The following is a 17,561-nucleotide window of genomic DNA, read 5'->3' as shown; positions in this document are numbered from 1 at the left end:
ATATATATATATAAATATATACAATAACAGACACACAGCTGTACAGGATATTTTACTTGTATGCTTGTTTGTGGCTTCCTCTCCCCACCAGGACTAAGAAAAAAAACACTAATTACTTAATTTTATTAAAATTAATCAGTCTCTCTGTGGCGACCTGTCCAGGTGCACGCTGCCTTTAACACACCCTTAGATACCTGGTTTGAACCATCCTTGCTACCTGCGTGTCACACTTGTGTCTGTAAAAAACGGTGTGACACCTCACATTCTCACCTGGTTCATCCTCGGCAGGTCTTTGATGGTCTCTCTCTTGGTCTCCTTCTCCTTGGCCCACATCCTCAGGTAGTACCTGTAGTCCTTCACCTCTAAAACAGACCAAAGGTCAGGGGTCAAACGATTGGGCCAAGCCTCAGAGTGATTCCTCCTCCTTAAAGACTCGAGTCAGGGAGGTCAAGTTACCTTTTTTCTCCTCACTGTCTCCATCTTTTGGCTCCTCACCTGTTCAGATAGAGATCATCATCATCCTCATTATCAAACTTTGGGGTTAAATGTGAGAATGGAACAGGCGGTCTAAAGATGGATGAGGTCACCATGACCTCATTTTCCAGGTTAAATTCAATCCTGAGCTGACGGTCTTCTAAGCTTAGCTAACGCTGAGGAATTCACCTGATAGCTTAGCCAGAAATTTTCAAATTATCTGCTAATGTTATGATCATCATCACAAAAACACGAGAAAAACATTAGAATAACTTGGCAGCAGAGTAACATCCCTAACCCTCAAACCAAGCAGACACAAACCTGGTGTCACTTCCTGCTGCCGCAATGCATTCTGATCAGAGAAGTAGGAAGCTTCTGGAAGGAAACATCACAGGAAGAGGAAGAAGGAAAAGAGGAAGGAGAAGCAGAGTGAAATGTTCAGGTGTGTTAATCCAAGGTTTGTTCATGCAGATTGATCAGTTCGAGTTAAGCTTCATGCAGACTCAACGATTACCGACAACCACAGGATCCTCTCTGAACAGCAGGGAGGAAGAACTCCATTTTAACAGGAAGTGACAACAGATGTGTGTGTGTGTGTGTGTGTGTGTGTGTACCTCGAGGTTCCTCCTCGGTGAAGAACTGCGTGGCCTCTAGAGCAGACTCCGCCTCCTCTGGACACAGAGCTAAAACAAACAAGCAGCAGGTGAGTCGCAGGTTCTCCACCTGTGGTTCAGTCTTTGATCCATTCAGTTCTCACCAGCTCTCAATTTACCACCCTTCAAAACCAGGAGACCCCACAGAGACCCAAAACCCGACTTCAACCCCATTCACACCTGGTCCACCACGCTGGGTTTGGCTCCAAAAATCTGACAGTGTAAAGGCTGGAACCTCTGACGTCACGGCCAGCGGGTTACAGAATTCATCAGGACCAAAACCGGATCAGTGCAGAATAAGGAAGAGCTGATCTCATGATTCAGGGTTACACTCACCTGTACAGGTGAGCTGTGTTACCTGGAGGTAGGTGGAGCTTGTACAGTAGCTTCAGTTTTTCCGTCATGTCCCCGTGATACATCCCACCTGCAAAACAAACACACCAAGACCTGTGGAGCTCTGCAACCTGAAGCTCTAATCTTGACCTGTAATATATAATATGTACTTTGGATTGTCGATCTGTAATCTATTTTCTGAAGTGCTAATCTAGATCTGTAATCTGTCGTTTGGATCACTAATCTATGATCTGCATATGTAATATGTAATCTGAGGCTGTAATCTGGGCTCACTCAGTCCGGTGATGAACTCTTTAAAGTTGACTAGCCCATCCTGATTCTGGTCCAGCAGCCTGAAGAGGCGGGCCGACAGGGTTGGGTTATGCCCTCCGCAGACCCAGGGAGCGAGCGAGACGAAGAGCTGACGGAACTGAAGCAGGTCGATGCGGTACTGCTCCAAGTACGGCAGGCTGGGATCGTGACGCTCAGCGGCAGAGCTGCTGGAACCCCAGTAACAGCTGGTCATGTGTTTGGACTGGATCGGCAGAATGGACAAAAAAGGAGGCGGGGTTAGAGGCAGTAACATGCTTGAACATACAGGTAGAGCAATGTTTACGTCACAGAACAGATTTGAAAAAGGAAAAAATGAAGTTCTGACTCTTGCAGGGTCACACAAAAACAAGGTCACTTCCTGTCTGATAAACAGGCGCGGGTTACACCTACATTTCTTCATAAGTAATCAGACGTGATGGAAGCTACTGTTAGACAGGAACAACGAGAACACCGGGAAAGGACACATCAACACTTTGGTCCAGAAGTAGAAACAAGAACATCAAAAGGCTGTGGGAAGGGGTGCTTTCCTTCATCACAGCATACAGCCAAGTGAGGAAGACCCTCCGAGAAGGCTTGCTGTCTCACAGAGCAAACTCAGAGCACCCAGGAGCAGAAAGACTAGAGTGTAAAAGGCTGAGCAGCTCTGGATCAGCCTGCAGGACGATGAGGAGGTTTCGTCCTATTTGCTGAAACACTTTCTAACAGAATTGGTGAAAAAAGGTTTTTGGTTTATTTCACACCTGAACATCAGGTCAGCACAGGAACCGTGTAACAAACATGAACTCACCTTGAACAGACAGTAGAGCTCCTCCAGCTCTTCAATACTGAAGGCTGACTCCGTCATCATCGCTCTCACCTGCACGCACACGCACACACACACACACACCTGTGAGCTCAATGTCTTCATTAACACGCTGTATAAGCTCGTGAAAACACCCACCACACTTCTCTTGGCAGTGTCCTCCAGGGACTGGATGACCTTTAACCTCTGCTTGAACCTCATCTGCTCAATGACATCAGAGCGCAGACTGCCAAACTTCTGCACAGAGAAGAAGAAGCTGCAGTTACCTCAGAGAAGAGGACGCCTTTCATCACAAACATCCTTCCTGCACCACCAAACCTGCTCATCAACCTGCCGAGGAAGATCCATCAGCTCATGTAGGGAACGAGAAAGACTCAGTCAGTTTGGCGCCGCTCTCAACAGGTAGTGTGGACTGTTAGACCACCCACAGAGCTTTACAGTCCACTCTGGGTGCATTAAGCCCAATAATACAGTAGTTCATGTTCAGTACAAAAACCCAACATTGGTGTTTGAGGGTCTCTGCCTAGGTGCAGACCGTCATCTATTCAACCCTATTTTCGATTCAGGTTTTTTCACACAGTGCCAAATCACAATAACAGTGGCCTTAAGATGCTTCATATTGAAAGGTCACAACCACAGCCCTTAATGTGACAGCTGACTTTCAGCCAGTTAAGTTAACGGTGAATATTTTATTTGTACTCTTGAAATGAAAAAGTCCTGGAGAATCGCTTCGCTCGAGCAGCACTAAACCTTTAGTGTGGAGGTGGACCCCACGGGGCTAACCGTCCTGATGTGTTGGCCGCTAGGGCTGTTCGATATAACGATATGTATCGGATGACGATATAAAAACGTCTATAGTTTCATTTTACGCTATCGTTTGTTTCATGGTGTCGCAAAATAAACTGTTTACGGCAATATTTGTTCATTATTTTGATGGTCACTGTAGTGGCCATATTAATTTCTTAAAGCTCTCTCTTTCTTTAAAGTTCTCTTATATTTAATATAACCACACTACAGACAGAAGTGCTTGTTTTTATGCGTTGTCGTTAGCAACAACGACGGTAACCGCATCACATGTCCGCTTGTTTATTTTCCACATAAACCCTTCACAATAAAGCTCAAAATCCTGTTGAGACTTTTCAAAATAAACTGAATCACGTGAAAGATGCAGAGTATTTATGGATGAGAAGTAAAAAGAGCCGCCAGGTGCTAAAAAAATAAACCTTAGACTCAAACGTTAGAACAGGCTTTTCCCCGCAGCACGCCGTGTAAGAAATACTCACAAAGAAAACGGCGGCCGTTACAACTTATGTCTAAAAATGTATCGTTTCAATTAAAACACTCGACTCCAGGTACGCAACGCCCAGCTGGAAACATTTCACGCAAGTTGAGCTGCCGAAATTCACAGAATTTACAGAAAATGTAAAAATTTTGTGATTTATATCGTCCTTTATTCCTCTTGTACTCCGTGTGTGTTTGACTCTGTGGGGTTTGTGGCCCTTCCTCCTGCAGCTCTGGGTGAAGACCTAACGTGCAGCTCAAAGGCAGCAAGCAGCGTGTTCTTAAGGTGGAATAATTCATTAAATGTTAGAAAACATTTACGTTTCCAACATCAGTCACAACGTAGAGCTCTGATCGTTTTATTGGCTGTCTACATAAAGTAGTCTGTTTTTCTAGGTTCTGACCTTCACGTCATTCGTCTGGATTTATCCCAGTGAGAAAGCTTAGTGACCTCTCCTCCCCCTCCCCCCCCCCACCACCACCACTCTGGCATCACCTCGTACGATGACTTTATGAGGTCAAAGACATCGATTTCAGGCGTCGGCTCGTCTCCACTTGTCAGCTGGGCGTGCGGGTGAGGGATGGGCGGAGCCACCGTCTGTTTATTGACCACATTATCCAGGTACCTGCAACACAAGTTGGATTTATTCCTCAGGTGTACACAGAACAGTTCGGAGTGAGCCGATTCTGGCTCTGGACTCGTACCTGCCCAGGATGGTCATGGCCTCTCCCTCGTCGCTACAGGAGAGCAGGGCATCCATGTTGTCATGGAGGACAGCCAGCGCCACCTGCGGGTACATTTAGAGACTGGAAGTCATTCAGCTATAGCACAATCTCATTCACATCCAAAATAATGGATCTGTGGGTGTCCCTGGGTCCATCAGCACTCCTACCAGAAAGATGACCTTGATGCCCTCATAGAAGAAGCAGTCGACCAACAGGACGGCGCTGTCGAAGGGCATCACAGACAGGAAGAGGGTAAGGAACCAGGACAGGCTGATGGTGGAGATGACCCCCAGCTCTTGCATGTGTTCATAGAGCAGGGGGAGGAAGGACCGGGTCAGCTCCTCAAACACCCCCTGATCCACCAGCGCTCCTGCAGGACATACGGAAACCACGTCACTAACCCCAAGCCTAAGGAGGACTCCTCAGACCCGTCTCCACCAGAGGATGGATCTACTCTGGTGCTGTGACCCTGCCTTCTACTGACCTACAACTCGGGTGTTGTAGTAGTCGGGCAGCATACGCTCACACAGCGCCACCAGCAGCCAGAAGGCCTCTTCCTCGGTGCAGTAGAGCAGCAGGACAGAGGTGACGATGTTCATTGCCTGGTGGAGGAGACAGAAGGTCAGAAACAACAAACAGACACCACCTCACGCCTTACACATCATGTTAGTGCAGACGTCATCAGCTGTGTCAGGGGGTTGTTTCAGGCACCCGGCTGAGCTTGATGGGGAAACACAACGCTTCTGTTTCATTTTGCTTTATGGGAGTACCTGGCAATATCCGATGCCCGGGTTGCGGTGGGCGTATGCGGTGAGGACGCGGCGCAGGGCAGCAATGCCCATCTCATTCTGGAAGGCTCGGTGTTCAGGCATCGAGCGGTGAAGGTCGCGCTCAATCTCCTCAGTAGCTAATGAGCATAGCCCCATGGCCTGTTCCACCAGTTCACCATAGTAACCAGGGTGGGTCGCCATTTCGTTTTGCGCTCCTGGATGGACGGGAGGACAGATGAGTATGCGAAAATGAGCATAAACAGAAATTCATGGATGGATGACGATTAAACACGAACCAGAGAACAGCAGCCACAGCTCCCCTCTCAGGCGCTCTGGGATCCCATTGAGGACCAGTTCTCTGGTTCTGGAAGTCCGGTACATGCAGACGCCTCGACCAAACTCTAAGAAATGGATGTTCCATGACTCCTCCTTCATCTTCTCCCTCATCTGCAGGAGGGAGGAAATGGGATCAGTACCAGGACTGCCTGGACAGTACTGCTGAGTACTGAGCGGATCTGTACTCACGGCTTTGGGTCCCAGGTCCTCTGGGTCGTCTCGGTGGTAGAGCTGCAGGAGACCCTGGATGGCTGTGGGTAGGCCAGGGTGATAATGGCGTGCCTTCTGAACGGACTCAGAACCTGGAGAAGAAGATGGGGGTACGGAGGAGGACGCCTGAGGACAAGAACAAAAACCATGAGGACTCTGTGAAAGCAGCTGAACCATGGTACGAGCCTGTGATGGACATACCGATTGACTAATCTGAGACAGCGGATTGGTGTCACCCCACGAGCTGTCCGGGGTTCGCTGCAGGAAGTCAGAAATACGTTGGACCAGGAAGTCCCTGTCTTTGAGGTTGGCAAACAGGAAGTTCATCTTGTTCTTGGTGCTGATGGAGACAGGGCAGGGAAGGACACTGCTGCTGTCCGCCTTCTCCACAATGGAGACCTGCAGAGGACGATGGGTAAAGTGACCACAGTATGAAAGTATTTGTGTTCATCTGCAACACTCTGTAATATGTGATGTTGTAGCCATCATGTGACCTCTGACCACAGCTCATCCACTTCCTGCAGCACCAGCTGACCCAGCTCACCTCTCGGAGGGGTATGATGAGCTGACACAGGTCTTCTTCTTTGCTGCTGAAGCAGATGTAGTTGTTGGAGATGAAGAGCTGTCCGACAACATGCATCTTTGCGAACGGCGTCCACAGGGTGCAGTCCGTGTGTCCGTCAAGCCGCTCCTCCTGCGTCAGCCGAAACATCGCCCGGTATCGCTCATTCTTCGCTCGGGCGTCCAGATCCCTGCAGACAAGAGACAGATGTTGATGGTAACCAAGAGTGCGCTGAAAACAGACTTAAGGAAAAGAAACCCGTCTGGTGCAAACAGAGGGACACCTCTTCAGCGCAGAGACGTTCTTCAACGTTTTGCTGGGTTTGGGCAGCGACAAGTCGGCAGCAAATGCCTCGTTGTCGAGCAGCTGGCGCATGGCAATGTTAGCGAGTTGCTCCATCAACTTGAAGGTGTCGTTGATGTTGAGAAACATTGAGAAGAAATGTTCGGTGTCGCGAGTGCTCACGCGGACACTCTCTGGAAACAGCAGGGTGGCGTTCTTCTCCAGCCGCGTCACCTCGGTCCATGGCACCACCAGAGTCACTGAGGTCAGAGGTCACAGGATGACATCAACAAAGAATTTCTGAATGCTTCTAAACCCCACCTCTCACACATAAAGACAGCTGGGAGAAGCTCCAGCACGCAGAGCTGGTTAAGACAATGCACGGGTTTCTACAGTAGAGACCAAAAGTAGAGAAAAACCTAGGTTTTCTGACATTTTCAACATACTACTAGTTCTGATTCAAGGTTCTCCTAAATCTGAAAACAAAAGACCCTGAAGGACAATGAGTTTTTGTTACCTGGTCAAGAATAGAATAGAATAGAATAGAATAATCCTTTAATTGTCCCACAAGGGGAAATTTGGATGTAACAGCAGCCAGAAAGACACATATACAAACAAACACAAGAACAGAAACATATTTACATCAAGGACAATGGTTACCAAAAACAGAGTACTGTACCGTTATTAAATTAAATTAAATTAAAATTAAATTAAATACAGATAAGAGGCAAACCAGGTTTAGTGTGAATCGCTTGATAAAATAGTGCAGTTACAGCACTGATGTAAACATCTATGTTTGTTGGGAGCAGTTCTGATTGTACAGTCTGACAGCTGCAGGGAGGAAGGATCTGCAGCTTCATGCATCGAGGACGCAGCAGTCTGTCACTGAAGGAGCTCTGCAGTTCAGCAACATTTACATGCATGGGGTGGGAGACTATGTCCATCAGAGATGTTATTTTGGCCAGAGTCCTTCTGTCTCCCACCACCTGCACTGGGTCCAGGGTGCATCCCAGAACAGAGCTGACCTTCCTGATGAGTTTATCCAACCTCTTCCTCTCAGCCGCTGATAAACTGCTGCTCCAACATACAACACTGTAAAAAAATGACAGATGCCACCACAGAGTGATAGAAGGTATTTAAAAGCACTCCCTGGACTCCAAGGTGAGTTACCTGTAATCTGTAAAAGCCCCTGAACCTGAACATCAGGTTCAGGGGCCTCACACTCCTCAGCCTCCACTGGACGTTTTGTGCCAGGATGCTTGAGAGGACAGCCCGACCATCAAATGTAGTACCTGTCCAGGTTGTGGAACACTGGACCAGCTCTTTATCCTCTGGAGGATATTTTAGGGTGCCTGGGAGTTTGGCGATCTAGTCCATGTGTTTTGTGCACTTGGAGAAGGCATTCGACTGCGTTTTCTAAATTCTTTCACACACATTACACGAAAAATGAACGCGAGGGCCCTCGGGCTTGCTGCTGATGCTGTGCTGAAGTCTCACACACAACTTGTCGAAAGGGGACGGGGCGGGCTGCTTCCAAATAGTGCACATTTCATTCATTATGTTGTCAATCCAAGTCCATTAAGCATAAATGACTTTTTCTGGGTTGTGTGCAATCCCAGAAAGAAAGACCCTATCCAAGGTGTAGGTCTATTAGTTTATGTTGTGGGGTTTGTGTTAATACTGGAGTGCAAAATTACTGATGGAAGGTGGACAAGAGAAGGTCAGACACAGGTAAGCAGATGTGTCTTTGGATAATGGCAGGTATTATGTATCCTGAAACAACATTCATAAGTAGGGCCAGCAAAGACCATCTGAATCGAGGAGGGGGCCTAAGGGTACATCTGTCACCGTGTTACAATGCTGTGATTGCAGCCATTCCCCAATTCTCTGTGAGTGGGACTCATGGCATAGAGAAAGTGTTCGCCCAGGGCACCAAACAGGCCAGGACCACCCCTGCCTGGGAACATCTCGGTGTCCCCCTGGATAAGAGAGAGGAAGTGGCCAGGGAGAGGCAGGACAGGAAAACTTTTCTTAGGCTGCTGCCGCCGTGACTCAAACGCACACAAGCATAAAAAAAGATAGGAAATGAATGGATGCGTGTATGTTCTGCACTGACCCGTTCTACGATCAAGAGAACGACCAGAAAGGCTGATGGGAACATATGATGTGAGGAGAACCTTCAGTGAGGGCAGAATGTTTGAGTTGGTCCAGATAGATCATAAAAACGACTGCACCCACAGGAAGTGCTGAGGTTTGTGTCTTATGTGGCTTCAGGTCTTACTCTGAAGCAGGGTCCGTTCCTTCACACAGTTATTTTACAACATAATCCTCACAGCTGACCCAGAGTCCTGATCCAAACCCAAGAGAACCTGGAAGACCTCTGGGGACAAAGCTACAGCTGATAAAATCAAAGAAACCAGGTCCAGGTATCAAAGTGTGGGCGAGATGGAGGCAAGAATGAGCTCAAACCAACCTCACACAAAGAAAGAATGTGCAAGAACCTTGATTCTGAGTAAGACCTGAAGCCACACAAGACACAAACCTTAGCACTTCCTGTGGGTGCAGTCGTTTTTATGATCTATCTGGACCAACTCAAACATTCTGCCCTGGTTGTTTTATATCAAATCTTGGTAAAACACGCCCACAGAATCGATTCCTTCACGTCAGGATCATCAACAAGAGAAGAAAAAGGAGTACTTTATCCTCTAACTTTGGTCTCTGCTGTTCAGTCAGGTGTATATGATCCAGCTGTTTTATGTCTGAGCTCTCTCTTTGAGCTTTAAGCAACAAAGCATTCAGTGTAAAAACAAGACTAAATGCTGGCCTGTGATTGGCTGCTCGTACCTTCCTTTCCAAGCAGGAAGGAGTAGAAGCACAGGTGGTTGACGGACAGGTAGAGCCAGCCCTGTCGTGGCACTCGGCCCTTCCAGTAGCTGCAGGAGTAATAATTCACCAGCTTCTCCTCCTCAGGCATGCCAAACAGCTTCCTCATCTTCAACTCTGCCTCCCGAAACTTCCCGCTGTCCTCCTCGTGCTCCTCTCCGGGCTTTAACCGGTTCTCCTCCGCAATGATGCCCTGCAGGAAGTGACATCACTCAGCAACAGCACACAGCAAAAAACAGACAGCCTGAACAAATAGGAGGTGACATACAGAGATCTTTCCTTTGACGAAGGTGGTGATGTCTTCGTCGTTGTCAAAGATGGAGATGGTCTGGAGGAGATTGGCTTCCAGCCAATCCCAGTGCTCAGTGATCTCTTTCCTAGATGAACCTGCAAGACACAGCTGAGGGTTTAACCAGGTGGCTCCTCTCACACGACACAATTAGATGTTACACACCTGACACAATCAGCCAATCAGTGCCTGTGATGTCATTACGCAAAAACAAAGAACGCAAACTACAAATGAAAGCCGACGACCTTTTCTTCAGTGAAATTCATATTAGCTTCTTAGATTAGCGCCGTCCACCGGGAATGCTGCAGGTGAGCTAACCAGGTAACTACAAATCTGTGAAATTATTTAGATCTTAGCCCGAGCTGTTAAAGTGGAGCTGGACCACAGAGTCACGGTTACGTTAACTGAAATTAACCAACATGCTTACAGCCACTATGATATCATCAAGTTAAGGATAATCTGGGCAATCTTTGGACAGGAGACATCCTCAGCCCATGGTGTCGACCTCAGTGACGATGAACTTGTGAGTTTCTGTTAGAGGTCACATCCTCCCCCTCACCAGTCAGAGGTCTTTCGAGCGACGGCAGCAGATATTTTGTGCAGACTGAGGACAAAATGTTCTCCATCTGTTTGAGGTCACAGTCCACTGTGACCTCCAGGTCATTACAAGAGGTTCATGCATCAGAACTCTTTGGAGGCTCTCAGAGGCAGTGATCACTGAGCTCGGCGGTCATGTGACAGTGTGACGGCAGCACTGACACCACAAACAAACATGCTTTTGAAGCCAACATGGGAACAGACCGGCCAACAGGAGCTTTGGGGAAAATACACCTGTTAATCGTCGAGCTATTGTGGAGTTCTTACCTCACAATATGAAGCTTTTTCCAGGCAGCTGTTACTAAGATTTCACACTTCTTAAATAAAACTGGACTGAAAAAGCTCTGCAGCAGGTGAGCTGGCTCAGCAAGTCTCCTCACCTCGGGGATGGTGACTGTCACACCAAAATGACGAGCAACTTCTTATGTTAGAGATCTTTAACCGCAGCGGTCGAAGGCCGCAAGTTAAACTGCTGGAAGCATCAACCCGAGCGCATTGCATCGGAGCGCCGCTCTGCTTTATGACTTCCGCCTTTGTGTTTCTACACGTTTACCTGTAAACATGACCAGAAATGACATTTTCTGGATTCACGGTCGTAGCTCGACGAGGTCCACTCACCACAAGCGATGTTCCAGTAGATCTGAGAGTCCGCAGTCTGCAGCAGGATCCTGTATGGTGCTACCCGGGCACTGGAGTCCAGAACCACATCCAGAGTCCCAACCAGGAGACCTGCACAGAGACAGACAGGTGAAGCAACTTGGGCAGTTATCTGGATCTGATCAGTGTTTGGATTGAAGGTGTTCTGGACTTGGACCATATCAGAGAGCATTTCTTGTTCCAGACCTTCATGGTTCTGATTTTGGGAGACAGTTATTTGTTCTGTTCTGACTGAACAGCTGTTGAAGGCAGAGCTCAGACACGTCAGAGCCGAGTCGGTCCGAGTTTCAGAGACAGTCACAGAGCTGAAAGACATCTCTAGTCTAACATCATGGTTCCCTCTGCAATTTAACTACAAGTGCAAGTCACACCTGATTGGTCCTCTGTCAAACTGTTATGGTGCTACAATCGCTGGCCCTGATTGCTCTGGTTCCCCAGGTGGACTCGCACCTGAAAACCTATTAAATAATTCATTTAATGATTTAAACCAACTCCCAGCAGCATCCAGGTCATTACTGTGTTTCATCATTTCAGTGGTGACCTCATGTACACGTCCACCAGCTGAACGTAATTTTAAAAAACTCTCAAAATTTTTAATTAGTTATACCGTGCATATGAATTCATCGTTCTATGAGAGCATTGTCTCCCATTGAGCCAGCTACACATACAGTGCAGGGCGACACACCTGTTCTCCCTGATCACCTGCCCCAGGTCGTCTTGGGCGTTACTGCAGCCTTGTCAAACCAGCGCCCCCGACCACAGATTCTTTTCATTTACAAATTAAACCAATTGCAACATTAAGATTATCATGGAGGATCCTCTCCACACTGAGCACACACGCACCTCAGCTCAGGGTGGGTCTCTGCTGCTGTGTGGTCTTCACCTCTGATTGTTCCTCCATGTTCTGGCTCCATGTGAAGCTTTGCTGCACCTCCCTGTGGCAGCATCAGTGAGACCTCCTCGTCGTCGTCCTGCAGGCTGAACCACAGCTGCTCAGCCCTTTTAAACTCTAACCTTTCTGTTCCTGATTCTTCTCTTTACCTTTCACTTGGACAGTGGGCCTTCTTCCTCACGTTGCTGCGATGATGAAACAACCCGCCACCCCAGCCCTGTATATGTTCTTGTTTCGCTGCATCTCTGCTCATCTTCCCATTTCATCTCCATGCTTTCAGCCACTTATGAACAATTCATGAGACACCTGTGATATGCTGAACAGGCCTCCCACCTGTCCACCCCCACTCCTTTAAAAACACTATGACCTTTCAACCCAACAAACTCGATTACCGGGACAGTAAACACTCCTGTCAGCTGACCCCTGAGGACCTTTCTTGCATCCTGCGGTCAGACCATGAATCATACTTCCTGTCAGCTGGTTTTCGAACTGCAAGTCACTTTCTGCACAGCACGAATGAACACAATCTGCAGGAACTCCACCTCAGACACATCCATGCAGTTAAATCTAACAGACAGCAGCATGCGGGCTGAGTGTGCAGGTCACTCAGCAGCCATGTTGGTACGGCAGACGGGCAGTTATTTTACAGCACTGTGTGAGCTAACGGTGATCTCCGGGTTAGGGTTAGCTGCACAGCATCACGTTCAATCACGTGGAAATTTGCTGATGTGTGCTAAAGTTCAAACCGCATTTTTACCCTGTAGACACGGGCGATCGTGGCTCAAGAGTTGGGCGTTCGCCTTGTAATCGGAAGGTTGCCGGTTCGAGCCCCGGCTTGGACAGTCTCGGTCGTTGTGTCCTTGAGCAAGACACTTCACCCGTTGCCTGCTGGTGGTGGTCAGAGGGCCAGGTAGCGCCAGTGTCCGGCAGCCTCGCCTCTGTCAGTGCGCCCCAGGGTGGCTGTGGCTACAATGTAGCTTGCCATCGCCAGTGTGTGAATGTGTGTGTGAATGGGTGAATGACTGAATGTAGTGTGAAGCGCTTTGGGGTCCTTAGGGACTAGAAAAGCGCTATACAAATGCAGGCCATTTACCATTTACCATCTGATTACTTTTTTCAAGTAACGAGTAAAGTAAGGGATTACTATTGCAAAAACGGTAATTAGATTACCGTTACTTTCCCGTAGGAACGCTGCGTTACTGCGTTACTAAAACCGTGATGTGCCGGGAAAGCGGTGTTCCTCCCGGCTGTAGTAGGTCTCGACCTCCCGTTAGCTTCGAGCTAGTGGGTGTCAGATCTCCAAAAACGTCGGAGCTCTTTTGCAAATATGTGATGTCTTGTAAACCGAGCAGGTATCTGACGTTTACACAACTACATTCGCGCCTCAAAATATCTTAAAAGTGTATTTTGTGACCCAGAAAGAGTAATATTACAACTAAGTAGCTGCCGCCATTGTTGGAGTTTTGCGAGATCTCGCAATACTTTTGCGAGAGCTCGCAATACTTTTGCGAGCGCTCGCAATACTTTTGCGAGATCTCGCAAAAGTCCGTCTTAATTTTTTTTTTCCTCCCTAATTTTTTTTTTTCCTCCCCAATTTTTTTTTCTCCCATGTCCCCTGGGGGGCTCCGTAGTAAAGCGCTTTGGGGTCCTTAGGGACTAGAAAAGCGCTATACAAATACAGGCCATTTACCATTTACAAACTTTGCCTCCATCTTTGCTCGTGCCTGATTAACCCGTAGATCACCTACTCACAAAACTACGGAAGCGTAGAGCTGCCACCCAGGCAAAAGAAAAATACAAGTGTATCACGTTATAACGTGAAAGGTTTATTGTTCTAACAAGATACTTTTCCTGTTTGTACAATATACTATCGTGTTTGTACAATATACTATCGTGTTTGTACAATATACTTTTCACGTTTGAACAACATAATATCACGTTCGTACATTATATTGTACGAACGTGATAATTATGTATATTGTAAGAACGTGATATTATGTTGTTCAAACGTGAAAAGTATCTTGTACAAACAGGAAAAGTATCTTGTTAGAACAATAAACCTTTCACGTTATAACGTGATACACTTTTATTTTTCTTTTGCCTGGGTGGCAGCTCTACGCTTCCGTACAAAACAGCAAACACCCCCGGATCTTCAAGTTTCAGCTGATCGATCACTAATCGATTATTCCATCTGCCGCAGAACTAATGTTTGAAATACCAGCTCACCGGAGAGCCCCCCTCCGCGGCCGTGCCCCCTCCTCCTCTGCAGGACGAAGAACGGGTTCGCCCGCTCGGACACCCACAGAGCCCCGGCCAGCAGCACCTCCTCCGGGTGGATCCACATTTCTGCCCGCTGCCGAAGGCCCTCCTCCGGGGACTCAGGGGAACACAGGCCGGGGAGTCAGCGGGACAGAGGCCGGAGTGTCGGCGTGCGAGGGCTGTCTCTCCCCCGGGGAAACGGCAGGAAAAAGGTGCTGAAGCCTCCGCGAGAGTCACGCAAACATCGAGCTGATGTTGTTGTTTTCACTCAGTCTGATGACTGCACTTTACTACCGGGTGTTAGGCCACTCCCCCTGCGACCGCTGCGTCATGACGTTTACATGTCTGCAGTTTATAAAACGTTAAAGCGAAAAACAACAGGGGGCGCTGTTGTCAGCGTTAGGGGCTGTGAATGTATTTTACAAAAACACCGCTTAAAGTTTACATTTCAGCAGAAGAAAATGTAATTTAGAAAAAGCCGAACAAAGCCACGTTCAAGCTTTCCCCACAGTCATGTGATAGGTTACATGATCCCACACGTGAACTTAGGAGCTCCAGTATTTAGGGACCGTGTCAGAGGCGTTGTGTCAGATGCACTTCTGCCTAAAGATCAGATCAGTTCCCAGCATGTTAACAGCGGCGGGCCTACCCAGACTGCGTTCACATAATTGCAGGTGACTTTACTAAGGCCGACGTAAAGACTGTGCTCCCAAAGTTCTATTAGCATGTCGAATGTCCCACCAGAGGAGAGAACACTCTAGACCATGTTTACTCCAACATCAAGCATGCATAGAGCCATACCCCTCCCCCACCTCGGTCAGTCCAACTACCTCTCCCTCCTGCTCTCCCAGCCTACACCCCCCTCAGACGCAGTGTCAGGCCCACCACAAAGACCATTACAACCTGGAAATGCTCTCTTCAAATCACAGGACCGCTTCACACAGACAGACTGGGACATATTTGAACACCAGGATCTAGAAAATTTCACTTCTCCATTTGTACAATCCCAATAGAGCACTAAGGTCGTCCAATCAGATGCTCCTAGTACATCCAAGGTCTTGAGTGAAGTCGAGAGGTGACCGGGCCTTTGCAACTGTGGCACCTAGACTTCGGAATAACCTCCCTGTTCATATTCGTACCGCTGAGTCTATCCAGTCTTTTAAATCCCATTATAAAACCTCTTTTTACTTTGGCTTTTGATTCTAACTAGTTGGCTGTTATCTGGCTTGTTGTGTTGTCACCTATTGTTTCTTGCTATGTTTTCTTATTGTTTTGTTTTAATTGTCTTATGCTTTTACTGACTGGGAAGTACTATGGTCAACTTTGTTGTTTTTAATATGTGCTATATAAATAAATTTAGATTTGATTTGATTTGATCCCATCCTGTCTAAAATCAGCCACAATCATCCCAGTGCCAAAAAAGTCTCCAGCCTGAACGATTAGCGCTCTGTGGCCCTCATGCAGCTAAATACTTTTACAATTTATTTTTCCAAACCACGGAGCCGCAGTATAAAGACTAAAGAGCCGCAAGTGGCTCCGGAACCGAAAGTTGCCGACCCCTGGACTAGTCCTTCAGCACATCAAGGATTTCCTCCCCCCAGAATTCGACCCCACCAGTTAGGGTGACCATATTTTGATTTCCAAAGAAGAGGACACCTGGCCCAGTACTGAAGAACTTCAATAATGTTTACTTAAAGAAATTTTTAACATATTTAAATGAGGCCTTCTCTGTGCGGTTAATGAATGGTGATATAAAAAATGTCATATAGGCTTTTACAAGTCAACAAGGGCAAAAAAAAACCCAACTTAAAAACCTCTGGAATTAAATAAGGGTACCAAAACAAGGCCTCATCTGTATGAGAAAATTACCAGTACCGGGACGGTATGAGGGAAATTTCTTTTGCAGTTTGTCTGAAAAGCTGCAGTTGCAACTTTGGCATCTTTTAAACATCACCAGGCACTTTGCTGCACGCTGTCTGCGAGTGCAGAAAGTGACTTGGAAAGCAGCAGCTTGGAGATGACATCATACATATGTAGGCCTATAGGAAAACCCAGACATTTTCATCAGTCTCGAAAATCCCCCCGAAAGCCCCGGACAGAACATGAAAAGTGGACATGTCCAGGAAAAAGAGGACAGTTGGTCACTCTAGCATACCGCGCAAACAGATCCACAGAAGACGCCATCGCCACAGCCCTCCACTCTGTGCTAAGTCACCTAGAGAGGTGGCAGAGCTACGTCCAAATGCTTTTTGTGGACTACAGCTCAGCCTTCAATACAATCATCCTGGACATCCTCATCACCAAACTAGTCACTCTTGGCCTCCTTCCTCTCACATGTGCCTGGATAAAGGACTTTCTCACAAACCGGCTCCAGATTGTAAGCCTCGGCCCTCATTTCTCTTCCACTCGCACACTGAGCACCGGCTCCCCACAGGGCTGTGTGCTGAGCCTCCTCCTGTATTCTCTCTACACCCATGACTGCAGTTCGACCCACAACATTCTCATCATCAAGTTTGCTGATGACACCACAGTAGTCGGACTCATCTTAAAGGGAGACGAGGCAGCCTACAGAGAGGAAGTCCTGAAGTTGGCATCCTGGTGTTCGGAGAACAACCTGACACTGAACACTAACAAAACCATTGTCGACTTCAGGAGGTACAGCACTGACTTAGCCCCCCTTTACATCAACGGGGAGTGTGTGGAGAGGGTCCACACCTTCCGGTTCCTTGGTGTCCTCATCTCTGCTGACATCTCCTGGACAGACAACAGCAGCAGCAGCTGCACTTCCTGATGGTCCTCAGGAAGTACAAGCTGAATTCCAACCTGCTGCTGACCTTCTACCCCTCGTTCATTGAGAGCCTGCTAACCTACTGTAGCACAGTATGGTACAGCAGCTGCACTAAGGAGGACAGAGCGAGGCTTCAGAGTGTAGTTAAGACAGCACAAAAGATCATTTCCCTCATCACCCGTTAACTTATTGTGAACGGTGATATAAAAAAGTGCATGATATTTTAGGTGACTGAAACTATCAGGCTTATAGTTCATAGATAAATCTTTCATGGTTGATTGTTCATATGCTTCTACAGCCACATTGAAGCCTTTTGATTCTGTGTATCACAGTGCATTATGATTCCTGACAGCTGACTCTATTTCCAGGCTCAGCTGCACAGGCTGCCTGCTTTGACTGTTTTTAAAGCAGAATACTTACAATCAGGTTACAGG

At 47.5% G+C, this 17,561-nt stretch overlaps 1 protein-coding gene across 7 annotated transcripts in view; it reads right to left on the bottom strand.

Moving 5' to 3' along the window:
- Positions 1-14,663, bottom strand: part of LOC102288660 (TBC1 domain family member 9B) — a 16,080-nt gene extending 1,417 nt beyond the window's left edge. Inside the window, exons 1-22 of one of the 7 annotated variants that reach the window (XM_005948645.3) lie at positions 11,375-12,016; positions 11,150-11,260; positions 9,914-10,032; positions 9,607-9,838; positions 6,764-7,022; positions 6,463-6,670; positions 6,120-6,317; positions 5,898-6,044; positions 5,669-5,819; positions 5,373-5,587; positions 5,087-5,204; positions 4,770-4,972; positions 4,582-4,664; positions 4,373-4,502; positions 2,734-2,832; positions 2,581-2,649; positions 1,755-1,995; positions 1,486-1,551; positions 1,089-1,157; positions 796-849; positions 457-495; positions 271-362 (exon numbers count right to left, since the gene is read on the bottom strand). In XM_005948645.3, the coding sequence (XP_005948707.1) occupies positions 271-362; positions 457-495; positions 796-849; positions 1,089-1,157; positions 1,486-1,551; positions 1,755-1,995; positions 2,581-2,649; positions 2,734-2,832; positions 4,373-4,502; positions 4,582-4,664; positions 4,770-4,972; positions 5,087-5,204; positions 5,373-5,587; positions 5,669-5,819; positions 5,898-6,044; positions 6,120-6,317; positions 6,463-6,670; positions 6,764-7,022; positions 9,607-9,838; positions 9,914-10,032; positions 11,150-11,260; positions 11,375-11,504 (3,033 nt within the window). In that variant the 5' untranslated portion in view covers positions 11,505-12,016. Of the gene's footprint in view, positions 1-270; positions 363-456; positions 496-795; positions 850-1,088; positions 1,158-1,463; positions 1,552-1,754; positions 1,996-2,580; positions 2,650-2,733; positions 2,833-4,372; positions 4,503-4,581; positions 4,665-4,769; positions 4,973-5,086; positions 5,205-5,372; positions 5,588-5,668; positions 5,820-5,897; positions 6,318-6,462; positions 6,671-6,763; positions 7,023-9,606; positions 9,839-9,913; positions 10,033-11,149; positions 11,261-11,374; positions 12,017-14,306 lie in introns of those variants that run through there. The other 6 variants (XM_005948643.3, XM_005948642.3, XM_005948644.3 and 3 more) reach the window with 6 other exon arrangements.
- Between the last annotated feature and the right edge of the window lie 2,898 nt (positions 14,664-17,561).

Source organism: Haplochromis burtoni, unplaced genomic scaffold (assembly GCF_018398535.1).
Source record: "Haplochromis burtoni strain Fernald_Lab_line unplaced genomic scaffold, NCSU_Asbu1 Contig_601, whole genome shotgun sequence".
NCBI lineage: Eukaryota > Metazoa > Chordata > Actinopteri > Cichliformes > Cichlidae > Haplochromis > Haplochromis burtoni.
Note: the sequence above shows the minus strand (reverse complement) of the source record. Positions and strands in the feature narration are given on the sequence as shown.